Below are 19,395 nucleotides of genomic sequence, written 5' to 3' on the forward strand. Positions count from 1 at the left end.
AATCAATCAAATTACCTCCTTCACACATGCACACACACACACAAAAGGATTTTTTAAAAAACAACAAAAAAAAAAAGTCTTAAAAAAAAAAAGTAGTCCCAAATGGAATCTTCAACTTGTAATAAAAGATGTGTACAAATCTGGGGCACTTACTCACTTACTGCCCTTGATCTGTCAAACAGAGAACAGAAAGTAAAGAGAGAAAGGAGACACAACAAAAAAGACAGCAGCCTACTTTAAGGGGTCAGTCATATGCACAGAATAGAAGAGATGGACGAGAGAGCTGAAAGTATGGGATAAGTTCCTGCATCTACTTCCCTCCCAGGTACATAGAAGGACAGTGAGAAAACAAGGAATAGTGGTCCTTCAGTATGCACAGGGGATTGGTTCCAAGATCCCCAGTGGATATCAAAATCTGCATATGCTCAAGTCTCTTACGTACAATGACGTAGTTCAATGAACACGGTCCACCCTCCAAATCTGCAGGATTAGCATCCACAGTTTCACCCAATCTTGAATCGAAGTGATCTGGTTGGTTGAATCCTCAGATGCAAAACCTGTGGCTGCAGAGGTCCAAGTGTGCTGAGTCATGCAGGTTATAGCCGGGGTGCTCAGTATGACCTAGGTTTGGTGATTCTGATGAAGGACTCACAGGACTGCACATAATTGTACTCGCAGCTAAGATTTACTACAGCAAAAGGATGCAAAGCAAAACCAGCAAAGGGAGAAGGTGTGTGTGTGGGGTGAAGTCCAGCGGAAACTAGGCACAAGTTTCCAAGAGTCTTCTCCCAGGGAAGTCATACGAGGCACACACAAGTCTTCCCGCAATAAGTTGTGACAGCTTTTATGAAATGTTATCAACCAGGGAAACTCATTAGAGACTCAGTGCCCGAGGTTTTATTGGGGGTTGATCACGTAGGCACCCTCTGCCTAGTACTCATCAAAATTCCACACTCTTGGAAGGAAAACAAGTGTTCAGTACAAACTTTATTGGTTGCACAAAAGTTTAGTTACAATGAGCAGTTCAGGTGGTGGGAATGCCCCTGAAATCTAAGTTTCCAGATGCCAGCGAGTGGCCAATCCTGCAAGAAGCTCTTCCTAAGAAGAAGAGCAGTCTCAGGCTTGGTAGGTTAACTTTTATCTGAACACAAATGTATGCACAATTTTTTACACAAAATAATTGTGTCTCCTAATAGTGAATGTGGGCCAATAGCAATGTCACCCTCTAGCCAATCAAGTAAGTATTGCCTGTTCTTGAGGTGGAAGAAGGGAAAGGAGAACGGCAGACCCAGATGGAGAAGCACCTCTTACTCCTACAGAAAAGTGAGTTCAAAACCAGTAACTAGTGAAGGGTAAAGACTACAGCCACAAAAACGCACAGAATCCTCCTTCCCAGCCACCACGCCCGGGGAAAATGGATACAGCAGAGCCTCGTTATTCATGGATTCCTTATTTGCAAATCACCTACAAGCTACATTTTCTGTAACCTCAAATTCATACTCGCTGTACTTTCACGGTCATTTGTGGAACATTCACAGAGCGACAAAAAAATTTGGGTCCCTTGAGGCCTGCGTTCCCCGCTGATGTCAACTAAGGCTTCAACTCTCACAGTATAATCAAGTGTCCTTTTTTGTGGTCCATTTAGTGCCACACTTTTTGCATGCTTGTGCCTTTTGTTGGCGATTTCACTGTTTAAAATGCTCCCTGAGGGAAGTGAAGTCCTGTCTATTGCCCCCAGGTGCAAGGTGGCTGTGACGTGCCTTACGGAGAACAGGTGCGTGTTAGGCAAGCTTCACTCAGGCACGAGTTATAGTGCTCTTGGCTGTGATTCAGCGTTAATGAATCAACCATATATATTAAATAAGAAACCATGTATATTAAACAGAAACACACATAAACAAAGTCATGTATTGCTTGGTTGATAAAAATACTGTGATCAGAGGCTCACAAGAATCTAACTGGGAGCAATGGTTCAGTATTCACTAATTCAGTGTGTCTTTGTGGCATCTAGGAATAGAACAAAACTACCAGAAAAAGCAAGACTTAACTGCAGCTTCACTTCCTATGTAAATAAACTTTACCTACAAGCCTACCACAACAACACCTGGGCTGGTAGCACACCGCGTGTGATGGGCAGCTCCAGCAACCACCTGCACGGAAGGGCTGCGGCTGGCAGGGCTGGGGCATGGGTGATTTCTGAAGCCCCAAGACAAAGGAAAACTCAGAACCAAGGATAAAAGGTTAAGGCAGAAGCAGAGCCTGGGTTCATCTAAGGACCCCAACAAATAGGCTATGCTAAGTATACAGCATAGGACCTTGAGATGCTAAGGTCTATAGCTGAGTTAAGGAACCAATAGGAAACCAAAACATATACAAGATTCCTGATACAGGTTCAGGTTAAAGCTGGGTTCAAGGAAACCGGTGAGGAGAGGAGCTGACGTCAGACAACTGAGAAGAGAAATTGTAGTCACACTACAGCTTCAGCGCAGAGCTGTGGCTCCCAGGGCTCATCTGCCAGCTGATCAAACTGAGGGTACCCTTCCTGTTACTAACAGGTAAGGTTAAAATGTACAGTAACTACTCCAAAGGCAAAGCTTCACAAAACCTACGTAGTTGTAACACGTTACTAGACATATTATTTCCCCTCTGCTTTGGGAGACCAAGATATATTTTTTCCCAAGCATCCTATTAGAGATTTAAAATAATTAACCACTTCTCACCACCATCGTGAAAAAGAAACAAGACAAGCAGTTACTCTAAAAACCTGAAGTCTTAATTTGTTGAGTAGTCAAAACCTCTGACCAAAGTCTTTTGTCAGAACAAACCTGGAATTTCATTTCAGAAATCACCTTGTCAAAATGCAATAAGGTGACACAGAGATCTGTCACAACTAACAGTCACTCTGAGTCAAAAAGTATTTTTTACACAATACCTTGGGTTCTATATCTGACATGCAAAATCAGGTTTGGCTTTTTGCTTATATCTCCCAGTTGATGACATATTTATCAGCAAGCTGCAAACAGGGCCTCTGTAACAGCAGCCACTTAAAAAGATTTCTGATGTATTTCATTGCCTAATAAAAAGTCTGATGAGAAACTTTTATTGTCCCACATTTTCATATTTTTGAGCTCTGGCAAACACAGTCCTGACAGCGAGGTCATCAATATGAATAAGGGAAGGCATTTTAGAGAAACTTTTAATCTTCAGAAGTAAGGTTTGCATCAAAGTCTCCTTGATTTGCACACCCCCACAAACGTTTTTTCCCAATTATCTTTCGTGTTCTTCCCTCACTGGCCGCTGCTGATGAGTAATTTCACAACACTAATGCTACTAAAACAGGCACTCATGACCCCACTGTGACACAAAGCAAACAGTGCACATAGGGAATGCAAACACATAACTGCTAACCTTGCTGTTTAAATGCACTTGAACTTGACCATTGGAATGCCCATTACAGAACGCATGACAGCTTGGCAAAATACAGGAGGCAAGACACCATCACAGGAAAACAGATTCACTGAAAATAAATCACTTGAAGGATCGTAAGGTGGTAGGAATTGATGGAGAACAATGCGGTTCCACATAGTGAAGTCACCTGTTTAAACCCTGAAAAGAAGTTACCTCTCCTAAAAGCTGTATAAATTAGAGCACTGTGGCATCCGATTTGACCCATGAATGACTTTTAGATTAAAGAAAACAATGAATAATAATTTAACATAAAGAGCATACATTTAGAGATGCAGGTAGCATGTCTTTTATTCTGAAGCAAATTATCTTTTCATCCTGCTGACACAAGAAGGCTTTCCAATTTTGTGTTCCTTACTAGGTATATTGTGGGACTTTACAGTGACCATAATCATGTATACTCATCCTGTCCACTCTAAAATTATAGGTTCACAGCCAACCCAGAAACGCAAAGTGGAATAAGTCTTAGAGAAAACGCTGGTCTGCATTTTATGGGGAAATCACACAGCTAGCTTTTAGATGTTACTAAACACTGATGCATCTAAAACTGAGTTTATGGCAAACTGCTCACATTCCACCTATGTGAATGTCAGGCACACCTGTAAGTTACACTCTTATTCTGCCTTATTTTATGTACTTCACAAATTTCAAAAAAGGGAGACAGTGATATATTGGAAAAAAATTAACAAACTCCTTTAAGCAGGAGTTTCTCTATGGAAGAGAATATTTACAGAATAGGCAATGTTCAGGTAAAACAGAAATCCTCGACGATCAAGTATAAAAACTCAACATTTAGAATTCATAAGGAGCATATTGTATTTTATTCATTTTTTGTGAAGAAAAATATGTAGTTTTCACATCTTAAAATCATATAAATATTTCAGTCTTTTAATGAGTCCAATTATGAGATTTGAGAATGATATCAAAAACAAAGAAATGAAAAATAAAATCCAAATGCCAAACCTAGCATAGAAAATTTAGAGATTGGAATTCCATAATTCCCAATTATATATCCTGCTGAACTCAGAGTTACAAGAATGTCGAGAAGCTTGCAATTAGACCACGGTCAAAATTTCCCAGGGGAACATTTCTTAACTATCGTCTAATGCCTTCCCAAGTTAAGACCAGTGTGATTATTTGCTCTTTCGTTAAGATGCAAACAATATTAACCCATTCTCAAAATCTTAGAAAAAATTCTTGATTACTTGATTACTTGATTACTTATTAAAATTCTTGATTACTGCCAAAGGTGAACAATTCATTTACAATGAAAGGAATTTTAAGTATTTTTGTCCAACCTTTATTTGTTAGGAAAACAATGAAGGTTTTCTACAAACATACCATAACTCTACAACAATACAATTACATATAAAAATAAATGTATTTTTTTTTCCAATTCTTTACAGGAATTGAATCTGAGTTTAGTGCTTCTTCTCCAGCACTGTGTAAACTCATGCTTCAATTTAGCCCAACAAAAATCAGACACCACACCTAGAATGCTGGGGGTCTCACACTGTGATGAGTGGACTATGTTTCCTCCAGTCGAGAACCTGCCGCCACTGAATGCTTATTATGAAAGTTGGAAAAGATCATCACACATTATTGCAGAATGTAATTTTCATATAGGCAATTTTCTTTCAATCCATCATCAAAAATATTCTTTCTCTCTCACATACCTAGACAATACATATTTTAAATACAAATATTTGCAAAATAATGTAAGTGTTGATGAAAATACGTAACATGAAGTATCTTTCTTAAGAGTAAGGAAAAGATAAATTTATTTTATTCCCACCTAGAAAAAAAGTAGCTACAATGCAGCGCTTTTTTCTTTTTTAGAATTATTTCTGGTCCTAGAATTATTTCTTGGTTTTAATTCAGTAGGGTGTCTCAAAACACCTGCTTTTTCCTCCATCAAACCTTAAATATGCTGGTTACTTATAACCCCTCTCAGAAATTCCTAGCTCACTTGTCATAGATCAACACAGCAATCTTCAGCCACGCTGAGCCTGACCAAATATAGTCAGGAGGAATTCAGAAGGCACTGGACAAACAAGGTGACTTTGTTGATGGGAACCTCAGAAGAGCAAAGAGAGACAGTGGTGCCGATCTACTTGTGGCGACTTCTTTACTTGCCCAGACAACAAATAGTAATTCTTTCAGTTACAACAGACTGTGACTCATAAAACCTGTGCTTTTACTTTCTTAGAGTAGTGTTTTATTTTTACTGCATTGTCAAAAAACCTATTAAAGAAGATTTGCCCAGGAAATGCATCTTTCTTCACCACCCTTTCCCCTTCTCCCCAGATGCATTCCTGTAAGTTTAGCAGAGGTAGATCTTATTCCTGTTTTTACACTCATGCTCTAATACTTTTCAGGGATAAAGGTTACAAGTCTTCTGATTCCTAACCCAGGATTCTGTTCATCCCACACACTGGAGGAAGCTGAGCAAAATGATGAAATCGGCAGGCTCTCAGGGAAGAACAGAACAGCCGCCAATTATCCCCATTTTTTAAAGTGATTTCTGTTTTTCCCATCTCTGAATTTAAATCAAATTTTAATGAAAAGAGAAGAAACTAAAGGCAGTTTCCTGCTAATGCCATTTGGTGAGCAGGTAACTGCCATGTTTAAACAAGGATGTAATTGTACCTAGTGGGTACCCAGTTACGTGACTGAAGATGCCAAGCTGACTCAAGAGCTGAACTACCTGAACTGGGTAGTCCCTGGGAGCCTGGAGACTAAACCATGTGGCACATCTAATCACAGAGCACGGACATGTGTGGTAAGGTGCTTTACATTCCTGAAGGCTCACCTGGAGAGGGCACCCTGGAAGATTTAACTGCTTTCTCCCTAGCCAGTGTATTGGCTATCATATTTTTTTCTTAGCAGGCAAGTAAGCTCCCTGGTGGACATTTCTCACCACTAAAATGAATTGTATTGCCACCCTAAAAGGATAACTAGGGTCAGATGAATGTGCTGATAGAGGTGAACAGATACACCGTTACGAGACAACAGAGAGAATGTCTTTCTCAGAGTCTGTGTTGTTAGGAAGATTTCACTCCCTGGATGGAAGGATAAGAGTTGAGAAATACAGCCCGGCAATGACGAGTGTCAATGGGCAACGTATGCAGCTGACACAACGCACGGCCGCCTCTCCTTCTTTATTGCCACGTGGTCAGGAGCATTTATGGGGTGCTGGTTATCACCTAAACGCCAGGGTTGTCTCTGGGTCAACCAGCGCTCATTCAAGCTCTAATTCTTACAGAAGCCCGATGTAACTCTGATCAAAAGTAAAGCTTCTGCTAAAATTCTAGTAGCCATAAAAATGTGAAAGGATTCCTCAAAATGAACCAAACACTGCAGTCTTTACATTTTCTCAACCAGAGTAATAGATAGTCTTGCCACACACTTGATCATCTATTAAATTATGGAAAAAAGCGTTATCATGTCCTCGTGTGTTGAATAATTTTCGTTTGTTTGACTCCCTTTATTTCCCCTCCAAGTTTTGCTCCTATTGAGGCATTCCTCACCCTTACCAATTCTTAAACTGTAGCTTAACACTGCATTAAGGTTTCTGGGGATTTTGCTACAGTGTAAAATATAATTTAAAAAATCTATTTTTAGCTTTGGTAAATAAGAATAGCAGTCTTCTGTATAGGAGAAAATAACAATTCTGTATATTCGCTTCAAAAAAAAATTACCAGTATCTGTTCTAAAACAACATTGCTTAACTCTTTGCTAATTTTAAATGATTCACGTGGTCTTTTTTCTCTTCTCCTTTAGTGGACCCTTCTTTGCTAAGTGTTAGGAGTCTGCTTCTTTCCTTCGAAAACCCTCATCTAGCTAGCCTTTGCAACTCTGTCCTTTGAGAATACTACAGAACGGAATAAAGACATCAGGGTAATGGAAGGGAGATTTAGACAAGGAAGCGGCCAGTTCTCATTGTTCTGTGGCTGCTGAAGCAAATGTCAATCTCATTATGCTTGACTTCATTTATTTCCTGCCTCATGAGTTTATAAAAAGCTGACTTTCTTTTCCTGAACAAGAAGCATATTATGGTCACGTGAAGAGAGAACAGCAGTCATTTGTTTTAATATCAACATTTCCCTGGGTGGTTAGAAAGCTGGTGAAGTTACGACTTTTGTCTATGAATCTAAATTTAAAATTACACTATTCGCATTTCCTAGAAACTATACTGTTACGTATTTCTCCATTACAAACTTCTGGAGGACATAATCCCTTTACCACAACTGTCATATTTTAAAATTGCTAACTGGAAATAAGTTCTAATAAGCAAAGCATATAAGGCGAACAAATTTAGAATCGAAGATAAATAGGGAAAAAGATGGGGATTTTCTGTATCTGAATCTGGAATTAACACTCAGCACCTTATTTTCCACCTAGCACTGAGTAGTTTATAGGGAGATTCAAACTAACAGAACTAGATATGACATATTAGACGTGTATGTGACAGGGAGGGGCGAGGGCCTTTCAGTAGCAGAGTTTATGGACCTGGAGATCGTCATTCTACATCAAGTAAGCCAGAAAGAAACAAAAATGCCATATGATATCGCTTAGATGTGGAATCTAAAAAAAAAAAGGACACAAATGAACTACTTATTATTTGTAACTTAGATGACTAATTTCTTGAATATATGTAGGCACATTTGACTGTCCTTTATGATTGGATTACTGCATTCTGTTGATTCTTATTTTGTGCTTGGCTTTATTCCTTTGATAACTATGTAAGTTTAAAAAGCTAAAGCTCTAAATTGTTCTTAGAAACAATGATCAGTACATATATGTAAACTAAAAAAAAAAAAGAAAGGAAGAAAGAAAGAAGAGCCAAACTCAGGTTTCCACACAAGGCAAACTCAATGGATGACTTGAAGCACATTTTTCATCTTTCATTGTGCTTCCGATTCCTCAACTGCCAAATTACAGTCCTCCTAACTTCAGCATTTTATGTTCTGTAATATAACTGGATGTGAAATTATCTTGGCTAGCACAAGAAAAGGGAACTTTTCATCATGCGTGGCACTTTTAAATGGTCTCATGGTTTGCTTAAAAAAAAATCACTGTTCAGCTGAGTTAATCATCCTTAAGGAAAAAATATTTTTTTTCTTTACTTAGTTTTTTCCTCTCTAATATAATGAATACTCTTCAGCACCAACATTATCTATTGATGACAACCCTGGCCCATTTGCTTTTAGCAAGCCTCTTTAACAATGCTTTATAATTTAAACCCATCACCTGTTGTGAATGCTCCAAGTAAACACTTGATTTGGGGGGTTTCTAAGGAACATGGATGTATAGAGTCAATCAGTTCACGCTATGCTTTGTCCACGTGGCTTTTCTTTCTTTGTTTTAAGTGTTGTACAATCAACCAACTGGCATTTACAGTCACTAAATAAATAGCTATCAATCATTTCACTTTTAACTTGCATTAAAAAAAAAAAACAAGATAAGTAAGAAAAACCAAAAACACAATAAACATGCCCTAAATGTATGTGTAGGGGGGGGTGTTTGTGTGTGAATATGAGTTTATTATTACTGTTGATATGCAAAAATCACAGCGTTCTCTTAACCTAAAGCAGGAGACCCCAAGAAAGATTAAGAACTGAATGGAGGATTCTGTTGGATTCTTTGGGGGCATATAAAGAGAATTTCCTTTACTTTGTGCACACAGTTAATTTCTTAGTATAATGCTATAAAAAATTGATAGTTTCTTCCAAAAAAAAAAAAGTCAGAGAATGGAAAGATACAGGTGAAAAAAATCTATCATGATGGTTATTTTGTTCAGAGGTTCTTAAAAATGGGTCTTCTGGAGACTTGGAGCCTCTCAAAATTGTATGTAATACTATGCAGGTATGCCATAACATTAATTTTCAACCAGGTTCTCAAAAAGTTACATTAATAAAAAAAAAATGGCTAGTAACTATTGATCTAGTCCAATAAGAAATCTTAAGCCCAGAATGAGGAGCAATTTGCCACAGTCACACAGAAGCCAGTGCCATTGAACATAATAAACCCCTAAAGCTGAGACAGGAAGGGGGCAGGGCACAGCCATTCAAGGAATGCTACAGCAATTAACATCAAAATGGTGGAAGATTCAACCGCCAGTGGGCCTTGAGGCTCAGGATGATGAGAGATTTAACTTCTAGCAGATCTTGAGCTCCACTATACGCCCATTGTAATAGATTAACATGGTGAGTAACATGCCCACAGGTGCCATGGCAGTCCCAAGGCTAGCCACAAAATGTCAAAGTGGGAAATGGCCAACTTCCTGGGAATCCCAGCCCCTTCCCCAGGCTAGTTAAACTGGTCCTTCCACTTATTAGCATATGAAGCCACTGAGCCCATAAAAACTGGCAGCATGGTGTATCATGGCCACTGCCACCTCTCTTTCTTTCTCTCTCCCTCTTCAGAGATGGAAAAGGAATGTCTATAGAATGTGTACCTACTTTTACTCTAATCTGAGCACCCAACCCCCATTCCTCGTGGTCTTTCTCTTGCTTTTTGATGTATCTCTCTGAATAAATCTACCTTTACTCAACGGTGGCTCGCTCTTGAATTCTTTCCTGCACGAAGCCAAGGACCCACACTTGGCGGGGCACGACCCAGGGGCTCAACCGAAGCCTGGGACACGCCCTCCTCACACCCCACATCCGTTTTCCTGCGTCAAAGCCACTCACAGCAGTGCATACTCAGATAGATTCCATTTCTTAAACTTGTGTCATCTTGTGAAGAAACTCTGTCTGCTTTATTGTTGCAAAGGTAAAGTAAGCTTACAGAGATTTCAAGGATAACATTTCAATTTTAACATTTATTGCCACTAAAATTACAGTTTTAAGATTGGGCTAACAAGAATTGGCCCCAGAGAAAGAATCCTCAGAAACAAAACAAAGCTCTCTTATGCACATATGATGAAGTCCTGGTATCATTCCTACTTACAGAAGCAAACATTTCGTGTTTAACACTCAGTGTTTGAACATTAAAATAGGCAAAGAGGCTCACCTAGAAAAGAAGACTTATTCGGAAAGATCATTCTCCTTGAAAAATCTTCCACCAGTTTTACTCAAAGTAGGTATATTAATATAATCACATAAATAAATTATAACTATTAGAGACTATCATATACCAAGCCTGTACTAACTCAAGTTTCTTCTGAACAGTTCTCTCTGTTCAGTGTTTTTATGAAAATTATTTTTATTTTAGAAAGTGTGGCCAAGATGTGCTTACTGGTTATTAAATATGCCTTCAGAGCTAAATCTGCAGAAACATTGCACATTCCCCGTATCTTTTTTCTGACTCACTTTCCTTCCACAGAAGGGAAAAGAAAGAGGTCCAAGGAGAGGAAGAACTAGCTGTACGTGATATGTTTCTGGGCATTTAATGCTAGATGGGTTAACATGCTTGATTGCTATCGGTGAATCAGAGCAAAAAATGACAGCAGCATCTATCATATTATGTTCTATACTGCAACATTTTAACGGAGGCAAGACAAGCTACACTGCTGATTTCAGCAATGGGCACTGTCTGAGAGCAACAGATGTCTACAAAACAAAATCACTAAATTGTAGAAATACCTTAATTCTTAAAATAGCAAAGTGGATTTTTCCTCTGAACCAAGGGTATGACCAGGGAGCATAAGCTGACAGGATCACACGGCACTGCCCCAACAGGGACTTTATGCTCACTCATTCTTCATCAAGACTCAGAATACCTGACAGTGCAACAATAATAATCTTGATTCTGAACTTAAATTTGAATAATCAACAAAGTGTTGTCTCTTGTATAAAAAGTCAAAGAAACGCTTCCTATTCAGGAATGTGACTATACTCTCAAAGTCTCCAGCATAAACCAACGTGCGACAAAAGAGAGAGAACTCCTATCTCAGTGACCACAGATGACACAACACTCTTTGGTCTTCCAAGTGCAAATTACATAAAGCACCTTAAGAGGCTAAAATGAAGACAAATGACACTAGGGGGAATAAAAGAGTAAATAAAAATAACAGAGGCCAAAATGCTGAAAAGGAAAAAAAGTTATTAGTCTACATGTCCCTTTATAATTTACAGGAATGATATCTTCCTCACTACAATGCAATCATAATAGATTAAATAAATTGGGGATGAAAAGGACCGATTAAATCATTGTGTCTAACACATGCCAAGGGACTTCTCTAGACAAAAGAACACAGAAGAGAGAAAAATATAAAAACAGATATTATATCAACATCTGCACGCAGTTCACTGCGTGTAAAGTCTACAGATACCAAGCAGAGGTATGAGCGTCAGTAGTGAGCAAGGTTAGACGTTGACTCAAAGTACCCGTATCAACACACAGTCCTGTGCTGCATTTTCAAACACCTAATACATTTGCCTGGAGCTCTTCTAAATCAAAGCTACTCTGTTTATAGTCACGTAGAAAATGTAATCTGAGTTTCAATGAATTTTTAATTTTGTTCAATCTTGCATCTTGTTCAACCAAAAACAATTTAAAGAGGACCAAGGCTCTCAGCCTCACAGTGAGCGGATGGAACTCCTCACCAGGGAGTTCTTGAATCTGCCATAAAAATCAACAGCGTGCATCTGATAGTTTTCTTTTAATTTGAGCAGTGAAAAGTGAGTAATCACATCAAATATTCTTCAGGGCCTCTTTGGTTTCCAGATTAAGCATGTAATGTGACCTGTCATCTTGCCACATTCTCTGTACTTCCATTTTAAATAATCATAAATAAGAAAACCTTGTTACTCTTTGGCATGACACAGTTGTTTGATTCAGCTGCATTTCAAAGTCTTAGAAATTGCACTCATTCCTTCTTTAGAGTCCTGGTTCATCTCAAAGGTTTTCAGCTGAAAGATTCTTTATTGTATTCAAATCTCGTCCCATATGAATTGCTTCGGTTACTCAGTTTATGAAGAGTCTTAGAGATTGAACTGGGTCCACAGCAAAATACACCAACTGTTTTCCTGGAAAGGGAAAGGGAGAAAATGGAAAATCAGGTGGAAAATTAGGCAGAACATGACAAGAAGTCTGCTTTAGGAGTATGTCTAAGGCGTTAACAAAGTTAATTTGCTGCTTTGCATACTGAAAGTAAGTTTCCAATTATTTCCAAATGTAAGTGACCACCAGGCAGATTTTTTACTGACCTCATGCTTTTCATACTAGAAATCAAGATAATTCAAAGAATATAACTAGGAGCACACATCTGCTTATTATCTGCAGTCTGCATGTCATTGGAAAGGGCAGAAGCCAAATCAAGAACAGCGACTGATAAATGTCAGCTGCCCCACATATGTGACACATAAGCAGATGTCCACCCACTCTGGGCCATCTCAGCCCTCCTCATACTACATGTTTTACAAACATTTTCTTCCCTAAAGATCCCATGGATTTTTCATGAGCAGCGGTGAATAAGAGAAAAGAGAGGAAAGCTAATACCAATTTGAAAGGATAATTTTAAGTGACTAATTTATATCCACATTGAAACAAACAGCATATTAATCTGAATACATTTTCTATTTTATTCATGCACTGCAATAATTGTAACAAATGCCAAGCAGGTTTTATTGCTAGCATAAAATTTTAGTGAATAAATTAGACACATTCCTAACAAATAGAATAAATAAATCCCAGGAAATAACTAGTATTTCACATTGATCTTCCTCCAGAGTTTGTTGATTTGCATCGAATTCTTCCTAAGATATCAAAATGATTAACAATTCTTATCATATCCTGAACAAATACAGCATGTACTCATTATCTGAGAATAATTGGTGCTGAAAAAAAGGCAGTGAATCCATTTAAATGGATACCAAAATTTATAATAAACACTGAAAAAAAGATTTTATTAAAACTTTTTACCTTGAAAAATGAAACAAAGAACTATAAAATAAACTTTTCCTTACAGCCATGATGGAGTAATAGAGACTAGATTTACCCTCTTGCATTAACAAAGTAGGACAAAGTGAATAATATATGAAACAAGTATTTCCAGATACTAGACAACAGTCAGCACAGAACTGTGATCCCTGAAAAGAAAAAAAAGAAAGAAAACAAACAAACAAAAAAACCTAAGGTGAGTCCAACAACTCTCTGCTTATTGCCTGAAGGCAATTTACAGGCTGCAGCACAGAGGAGGGAGACTCATGCAGAGGCTGGTGGTCTTACTGAGTTAAAGATAAGAATGGAGGTCATGAAGGCCAAAGAAGCTAGAACTTGTGGAACAGAATATGGAAGGGAGGCTATATCCAAAGAAAGAAGCTCTGGAGATCTGCAGAGGAGTACCCTCACGTCTGGCTGAGTCCTAATCTCCTCGTGCGTGAGAGGAAACCACGTGAAACTGGGTAAAGAACTCCCAGGGAGCAGTAAGCTAAACAGTTCTCAGAGTTTATGCAAGGTTGTCAACAATTCAGATTCCCACAAACCAGGATGGAAAGATCTATATGTAATACACTGGCAGTGGGTAATGTCCTCAGAAAGGTATTACGTTGTTTGCAAGGAGTAGGAAGGATGTTGGTAAAATCAGCCTTAGTTCAGAGGCTGCTCTGGACCTATACTAACAAAGCTTAAAAGCAAGCCTTGAAAAGATCAAACTGAACCCAAGTAATAAAACTGCATGCCGGACACAAGTCCAACAATATTAAAAAGAACAAATAAAATAAAAGTTATTACTAATATATGAAATCTAAAAATTAAAACGAATACAACAAAACAGAAACAGACTCACAGATATAGAAAACATACCAGCAGGTACCAGTGGAGAGAGGGAAGTGGGGAGGAGATTAACAGGTCAAAACTGCTATGTATAAAATAAATAAGCTACCAAAATATATTATATAGCACAGGGAATACTGCCAATATTTTATAATAACTTTAAATGGAGTATAATCTATAAAAACTTTGAATCCTATGTTGTACGCCTAAAAATAATATAATATTGTAAATCAAATACATATCAATAAAAATAATCCAATTAAAAATAGGCAAAAGATCTGAATAGACATTTTTCCAAAAAAAGATATTGAAATGGCAAACTGGTCTGTGAAAATGTGCTCAGCATCACTAATCATCATGGAAATGCAAGGGAAAACCACAATGAGATATCATCTCATGCCTGTGAGAGTAACTATCATCAAAAAGACAAGAAGTAAGTGCTGGCGAGGTTGTGGAGAAAAGGGAAGCTTTGTGCACTGCTGGTGGGAATGTAAACCGGTGCAGCCACTGCGGACAGTAGTATGGAGGTTCCTCAAAAAATTAAAAACAAAACCATCATATGACCCAGCAGTCCCTCTACTGTGTATATATCCATAGGAAATGAAATTACTATCTTGAACAGTTATCTGCCCTCATGTTTATTGTAGCATTATCTAGAATAATCAAGACACGGAAACAACTTTAATCTCTATAGATGAATAAATGAACAAGGAAAATGTGATGTGATGTGATAACAAACACACACACATACACACACACAGAAATATTATTCAGCCATAAAAAAAGAAGAAAATCCTGCCATTTACAACAACATGGATGAACTTTGAAGGCATCGTGATTAGTGAAATAAATCAGACAAAAGACAAATACTGTATGATCTCACTCATATGTGGAATCTGAATAAAAAAAAAAGCTCATAGAAACAGAGAGTATATTGGAGGTTGCCAGAGGCAGGTGGGGGAGGTGGGGTTTGAGGGAAGACCGACAAAGAATTACAAACTATAAGAGGAAAAAGTTCTGGGATGTAAGGTGCAGCATGGTTAGCAATATTGCACAGTACATATGAAAGCTGCAAAGATAGTAGATCTTAAAAGTTCTCACCACACACACAAGATCTGTAATTGTGTGAGATGAGATACGCTAACTAACATTATTGTGGTAGTCATTTTACAACATACACATATCAAATCATTACATTGTACACATTAAACTTACACAACATTGTATATCAATTATATCAAATAAAGCTGGAAAAAACTATTTTTAATCCATGTAAAAGTAAAATGTAATTTATTTTCTAATGAATACAATGTAATAATAAAACATAATGTACGTAGTTTAAACACTACAATTAAATCCTAGAACTAAAAACTTCAATATACGTGTATCAAGAATAGATAGGACTGTAAAGACAGGTACATCTAGAATTATAGTTGATGATTTCAATATTCTTCTCTCACTAATTGATAGAACAAGTGGACAGAAAATCAGGAAGTGTATTGAAGACTTGGACACCACTATCAACCAATTAGAACTAACTGATACTTGTAGGGTGATCTCCCCAAAAACAATGGAATACAAACTCCCTTTTTCAGTGCACATGGAACATTAATCAAGACAGACCACATTCTGGACAGTGAAACAGTTGTCAATAAGTTTTAAAGGACTGAAGTCAAAAGGAGCATGTTTTCTTAAAACCCGTTTGAACAGGAAATCAAGAACAAATAGATATCTGTAAAATACCCATGTATTTGGAAATTAAACAGCGTACTTCGGAGTAACTAATGGATCAAAAAAGAAATCTTTTGGAAAATTAAAGATTTTTTTGCTCTGTAAAAAAATGAAAACAAAAATATCAAAATTTGTGGTATGTAGCTAAAGCGGTGTTTAGAGGGAAATTTGCAGTATTAAAATACGTTCATTAGAAAAGAACAAATGTCAAAAATAGCGACCTCCAGTTCCGCCTTAAGAAATTTGTGAGAGAAGAGCCAAAGTGAGCAGAAGGAAGAGAATAACAAAGAAGTACAAAAATTAATTCTTACATTTAATAAAACTCAGATTACTATTAAAACCAGAGCTAGATACAATGGATTACTTAAAATGACTATAACTTAACTACTGAATTTATACCACCAAAAACCCACAAAAGCCTTAATGTAATTTTCTATACATTTTGTCTATTTCTATGCATTCTCTGTTAACAATGCATTATGACAATAAGATACTGTTATTTTCTTTCTTGGTTTCACAGGGCAACTATAGAGTTAATTTGTTTTTAATTCTGCAGATTTCCCAAAGGCTTATCTTAAGTACTTCATAATAAAATAATTATTTTCAAAGCACATGCATGATTTTTTTTTTTTTTTTAACATTTTGTCTTCCAGTTGTTAACTACTTTAGCTCCAGGAGAGCCTTGTAGAATTTGAGGAGTTCCCCAATGTCACTTTCACTAACAATGAAATCCTACAACTTTTCAAGATCTGCAATGAATCTTTGCAATTCATTTGAATTAATTTTCATTAGGTTGCTGCAATCCAACGATCATCTAGAGATTTATCTACAAACACTTTGTTGAGATGGGTAGACACAGACTTGGATGCTAACAGAAAATGTTGTTTGGGAGCAGATGTTGGGAACTAGTTCCATAAGTGTTCAATACATTTGTGCATATTTTCCTATTACACCAATACTTGTTTTTTCACGCATTTTAAAGTGTATGATCTCATATAATGAAAGCTTATTCACTCATTAGAGATTATTCACTCCTTGTATTGGAGACTCAGAAGGTTTGAATGACTCGACTCAGGGACAGAGAGACCAAACCTAGGTATTCTTAATCTGTATTGTTTTGAAAACACCATGAGGCAGCAAAATACAGATACAGTTTCAGACATTTAGTCCAGTCCCGGAGTTTTCTCTACTCCAAAGGCCACATAAAGTTAATCCTCTATTTCTCCTTTTGCCTGATGCATAAATTCAACTGACTTAAGCTATGATATACATTTCTATCATAAATAATAGGAAACTGGATCTTAGGTATAATAAACAATTTTAAAAAGACATGCAAGGAAGGGACCAGTCTCATACATAGGTGCAAATTTATATATCTCTGTTCTCTATTTTTCTCTCTTTATATTCTCTCAGCAATTTGCATACATGAAGTTAACCAAAATTGTACATCTAAAATGAAGACTTCTATTTAAATAGTGCCTTCTTTGAGTTAATGAACCCTTAAGATGTTGATCCATTCTTTTCTTAACTATGCACCATAAAAATCCTTTAAAAAAAATAATGCATCTCAGGTGCCTGCCCAGAGCAAATACACAAAATGACAGAGTTGTACGAATGTCAACAGTAGATGGTGCACATTTGTTCTTCTTAATCAGCTTTGCTGTTTAAAGAAAATGAACAACTAAATAAACACACAAAATCTCTCTCAATACGAATATTATATAACAAATGAGAACTCTTAAGAAGCAGCCAAAGACACCAATGGTCCCAAACTAATTTCTTGCAAATGATCCTTTACTGTTTTGGGGTTTGGTTTCAGAACTGAGCAAAAACAAACAAAAACCCAAACTATCAAAGTTTCCAGCACTCTACTTTGAAAACTAGTAAAACGACGCTTGTCAGAGGTCAGTTAAATGTCATTAAAGAGGAAGGAGTCTGGTGCGTAGCAAGATCCAGGTGACTGTGGCAAGATTCTCACATCTAAGGTGGATGATTTTGGAGAAAGAAAGAAAAGAAACATAACCAAGACTGCGTTGATTTTTTTTTTTCTTTATCCTATAGTTCATCTTTAACTAGGGCCCTGAATATTACAAAGGACCTTTGCTTTCTAGATAATGCTTCCCTCTTCAACCCCAAATTACTTCATCATGGGAAAGAAACACAGAAGTGTTTTCCAGCATGGCTGCTATATGAATTACATGGGCAGCTATATTCCTTTTTAGATTTTGCTTCTGGGGTTTCACACCGTGATTCCTAGAACAAAATCTCCACAGATGAAGCCAAAGGCCATGATGAATCAGTGATTCTTTCAATAAATCACATTCACCCATAAATTTACACATTGGGGCTTTTACAGACAGCTCTCGATCTACTAAGCTGCCTCACTGATTAACAATCAAATATCCTTTTTATATTTATCAAAATGTATTTTAAAAATTATGAATTAATCAACTATATGCTAATAATTTTAATAACTTGATCCAGAAGAAAAAAAATCGCTGGAGCCTTAGAGTCAAAGGAAATTTTAAAAATTAAATCATCTATTTACATATTCTTATTGCAGAAGTGTGTTTAGTTTAGCAACAAAAGTATTAGTTCAAGTGCAAAACTATATTGAATCTTGATAAAATTCTGCAGGTTAAATAGGACAGAAATACAAGTTCAAATAGACAAAATAGTGACATAAAATTTCCAACTGCTAACGAAAGCGACAAAAGATGCAAATATATGAGGCTGGTGCCTAGAAACTATGATGTTTGGATTCTAGTAGATATCTTAAAAGAGTTACATTAATTTTAAAATGTCAGTATCTGCAATGTGTTAGAAATCACAGCCTTTGGAATTATTTAAACTTATAATGAAACTTTTTCAACGCCAACATTAAAACGTGTGAGTGGGTATATGATTTTCAAAATGCTTTTCGAACTCTTAACAGACCCTCGCTCTGCACTACGGTAATTTTATAGAAGACAAATGGGCTCACTAGTCTGTGCCCTAAAATGAATGTCATCCTTCAGTAGCAGTTTCTTCAGATCATACACATATAGTCCATAATGCTAAGATTCTTCACAGAATTATAGCTTCCAAGAAAAGAAAATGGAGATATTTCTGAGTTAGAAACTGCATATAACAGTCTCTATGAGTTTTAAAAAATGTATTCATTCTGGTACAAAGGTACAAAAAAGCTGATTTTTCAGCACATTCACGTTAGAACTATTAGAAGAACTCCCTTGTTTGCCAACATGACTTTTAAAAAATTTCCAGTGATCACCTGATTTATACTGTGGGAATGAACATCCATTTTAATACGGGTCCATGCAAGTTTAAAAGTGGGTAGGAGAGTCTCGTTCATAAATACCTTATAGACTATTTTTACACCAAATTTTAATTATTTGGCATTACAGATACGTTAGGTGTTTCCCGCCTTGCTTCCTCCTTTGACAGTGATAATTGAGTGTTTAAGCAACTCTGTAATTT

General features: G+C 37.0%; 1 protein-coding gene across 5 annotated transcripts in view; it reads right to left on the bottom strand.

Moving 5' to 3' along the window:
* Nucleotides 1–4,738: 4,738 nt before the first annotated feature.
* The window catches only part of NOX4 (NADPH oxidase 4), a 134,173-nt gene continuing 119,516 nt past the window's right edge, over nt 4,739–19,395 (bottom strand). For all 5 annotated transcript variants that reach the window (XM_045509000.2, XM_045509001.2, XM_010973374.3 and 2 more), the window contains one exon: nt 4,739–12,440. In XM_045509000.2, coding sequence (XP_045364956.2) covers nt 12,320–12,440 — 121 coding nt within the window. In that variant the 3' untranslated portion in view covers nt 4,739–12,319. The remainder of the gene's footprint in view (nt 12,441–19,395) is intronic.

This window comes from Camelus bactrianus, chromosome 10 (assembly GCF_048773025.1).
Source record: "Camelus bactrianus isolate YW-2024 breed Bactrian camel chromosome 10, ASM4877302v1, whole genome shotgun sequence".
In the NCBI taxonomy this organism is placed as follows: Eukaryota; Metazoa; Chordata; class Mammalia; order Artiodactyla; family Camelidae; genus Camelus; species Camelus bactrianus.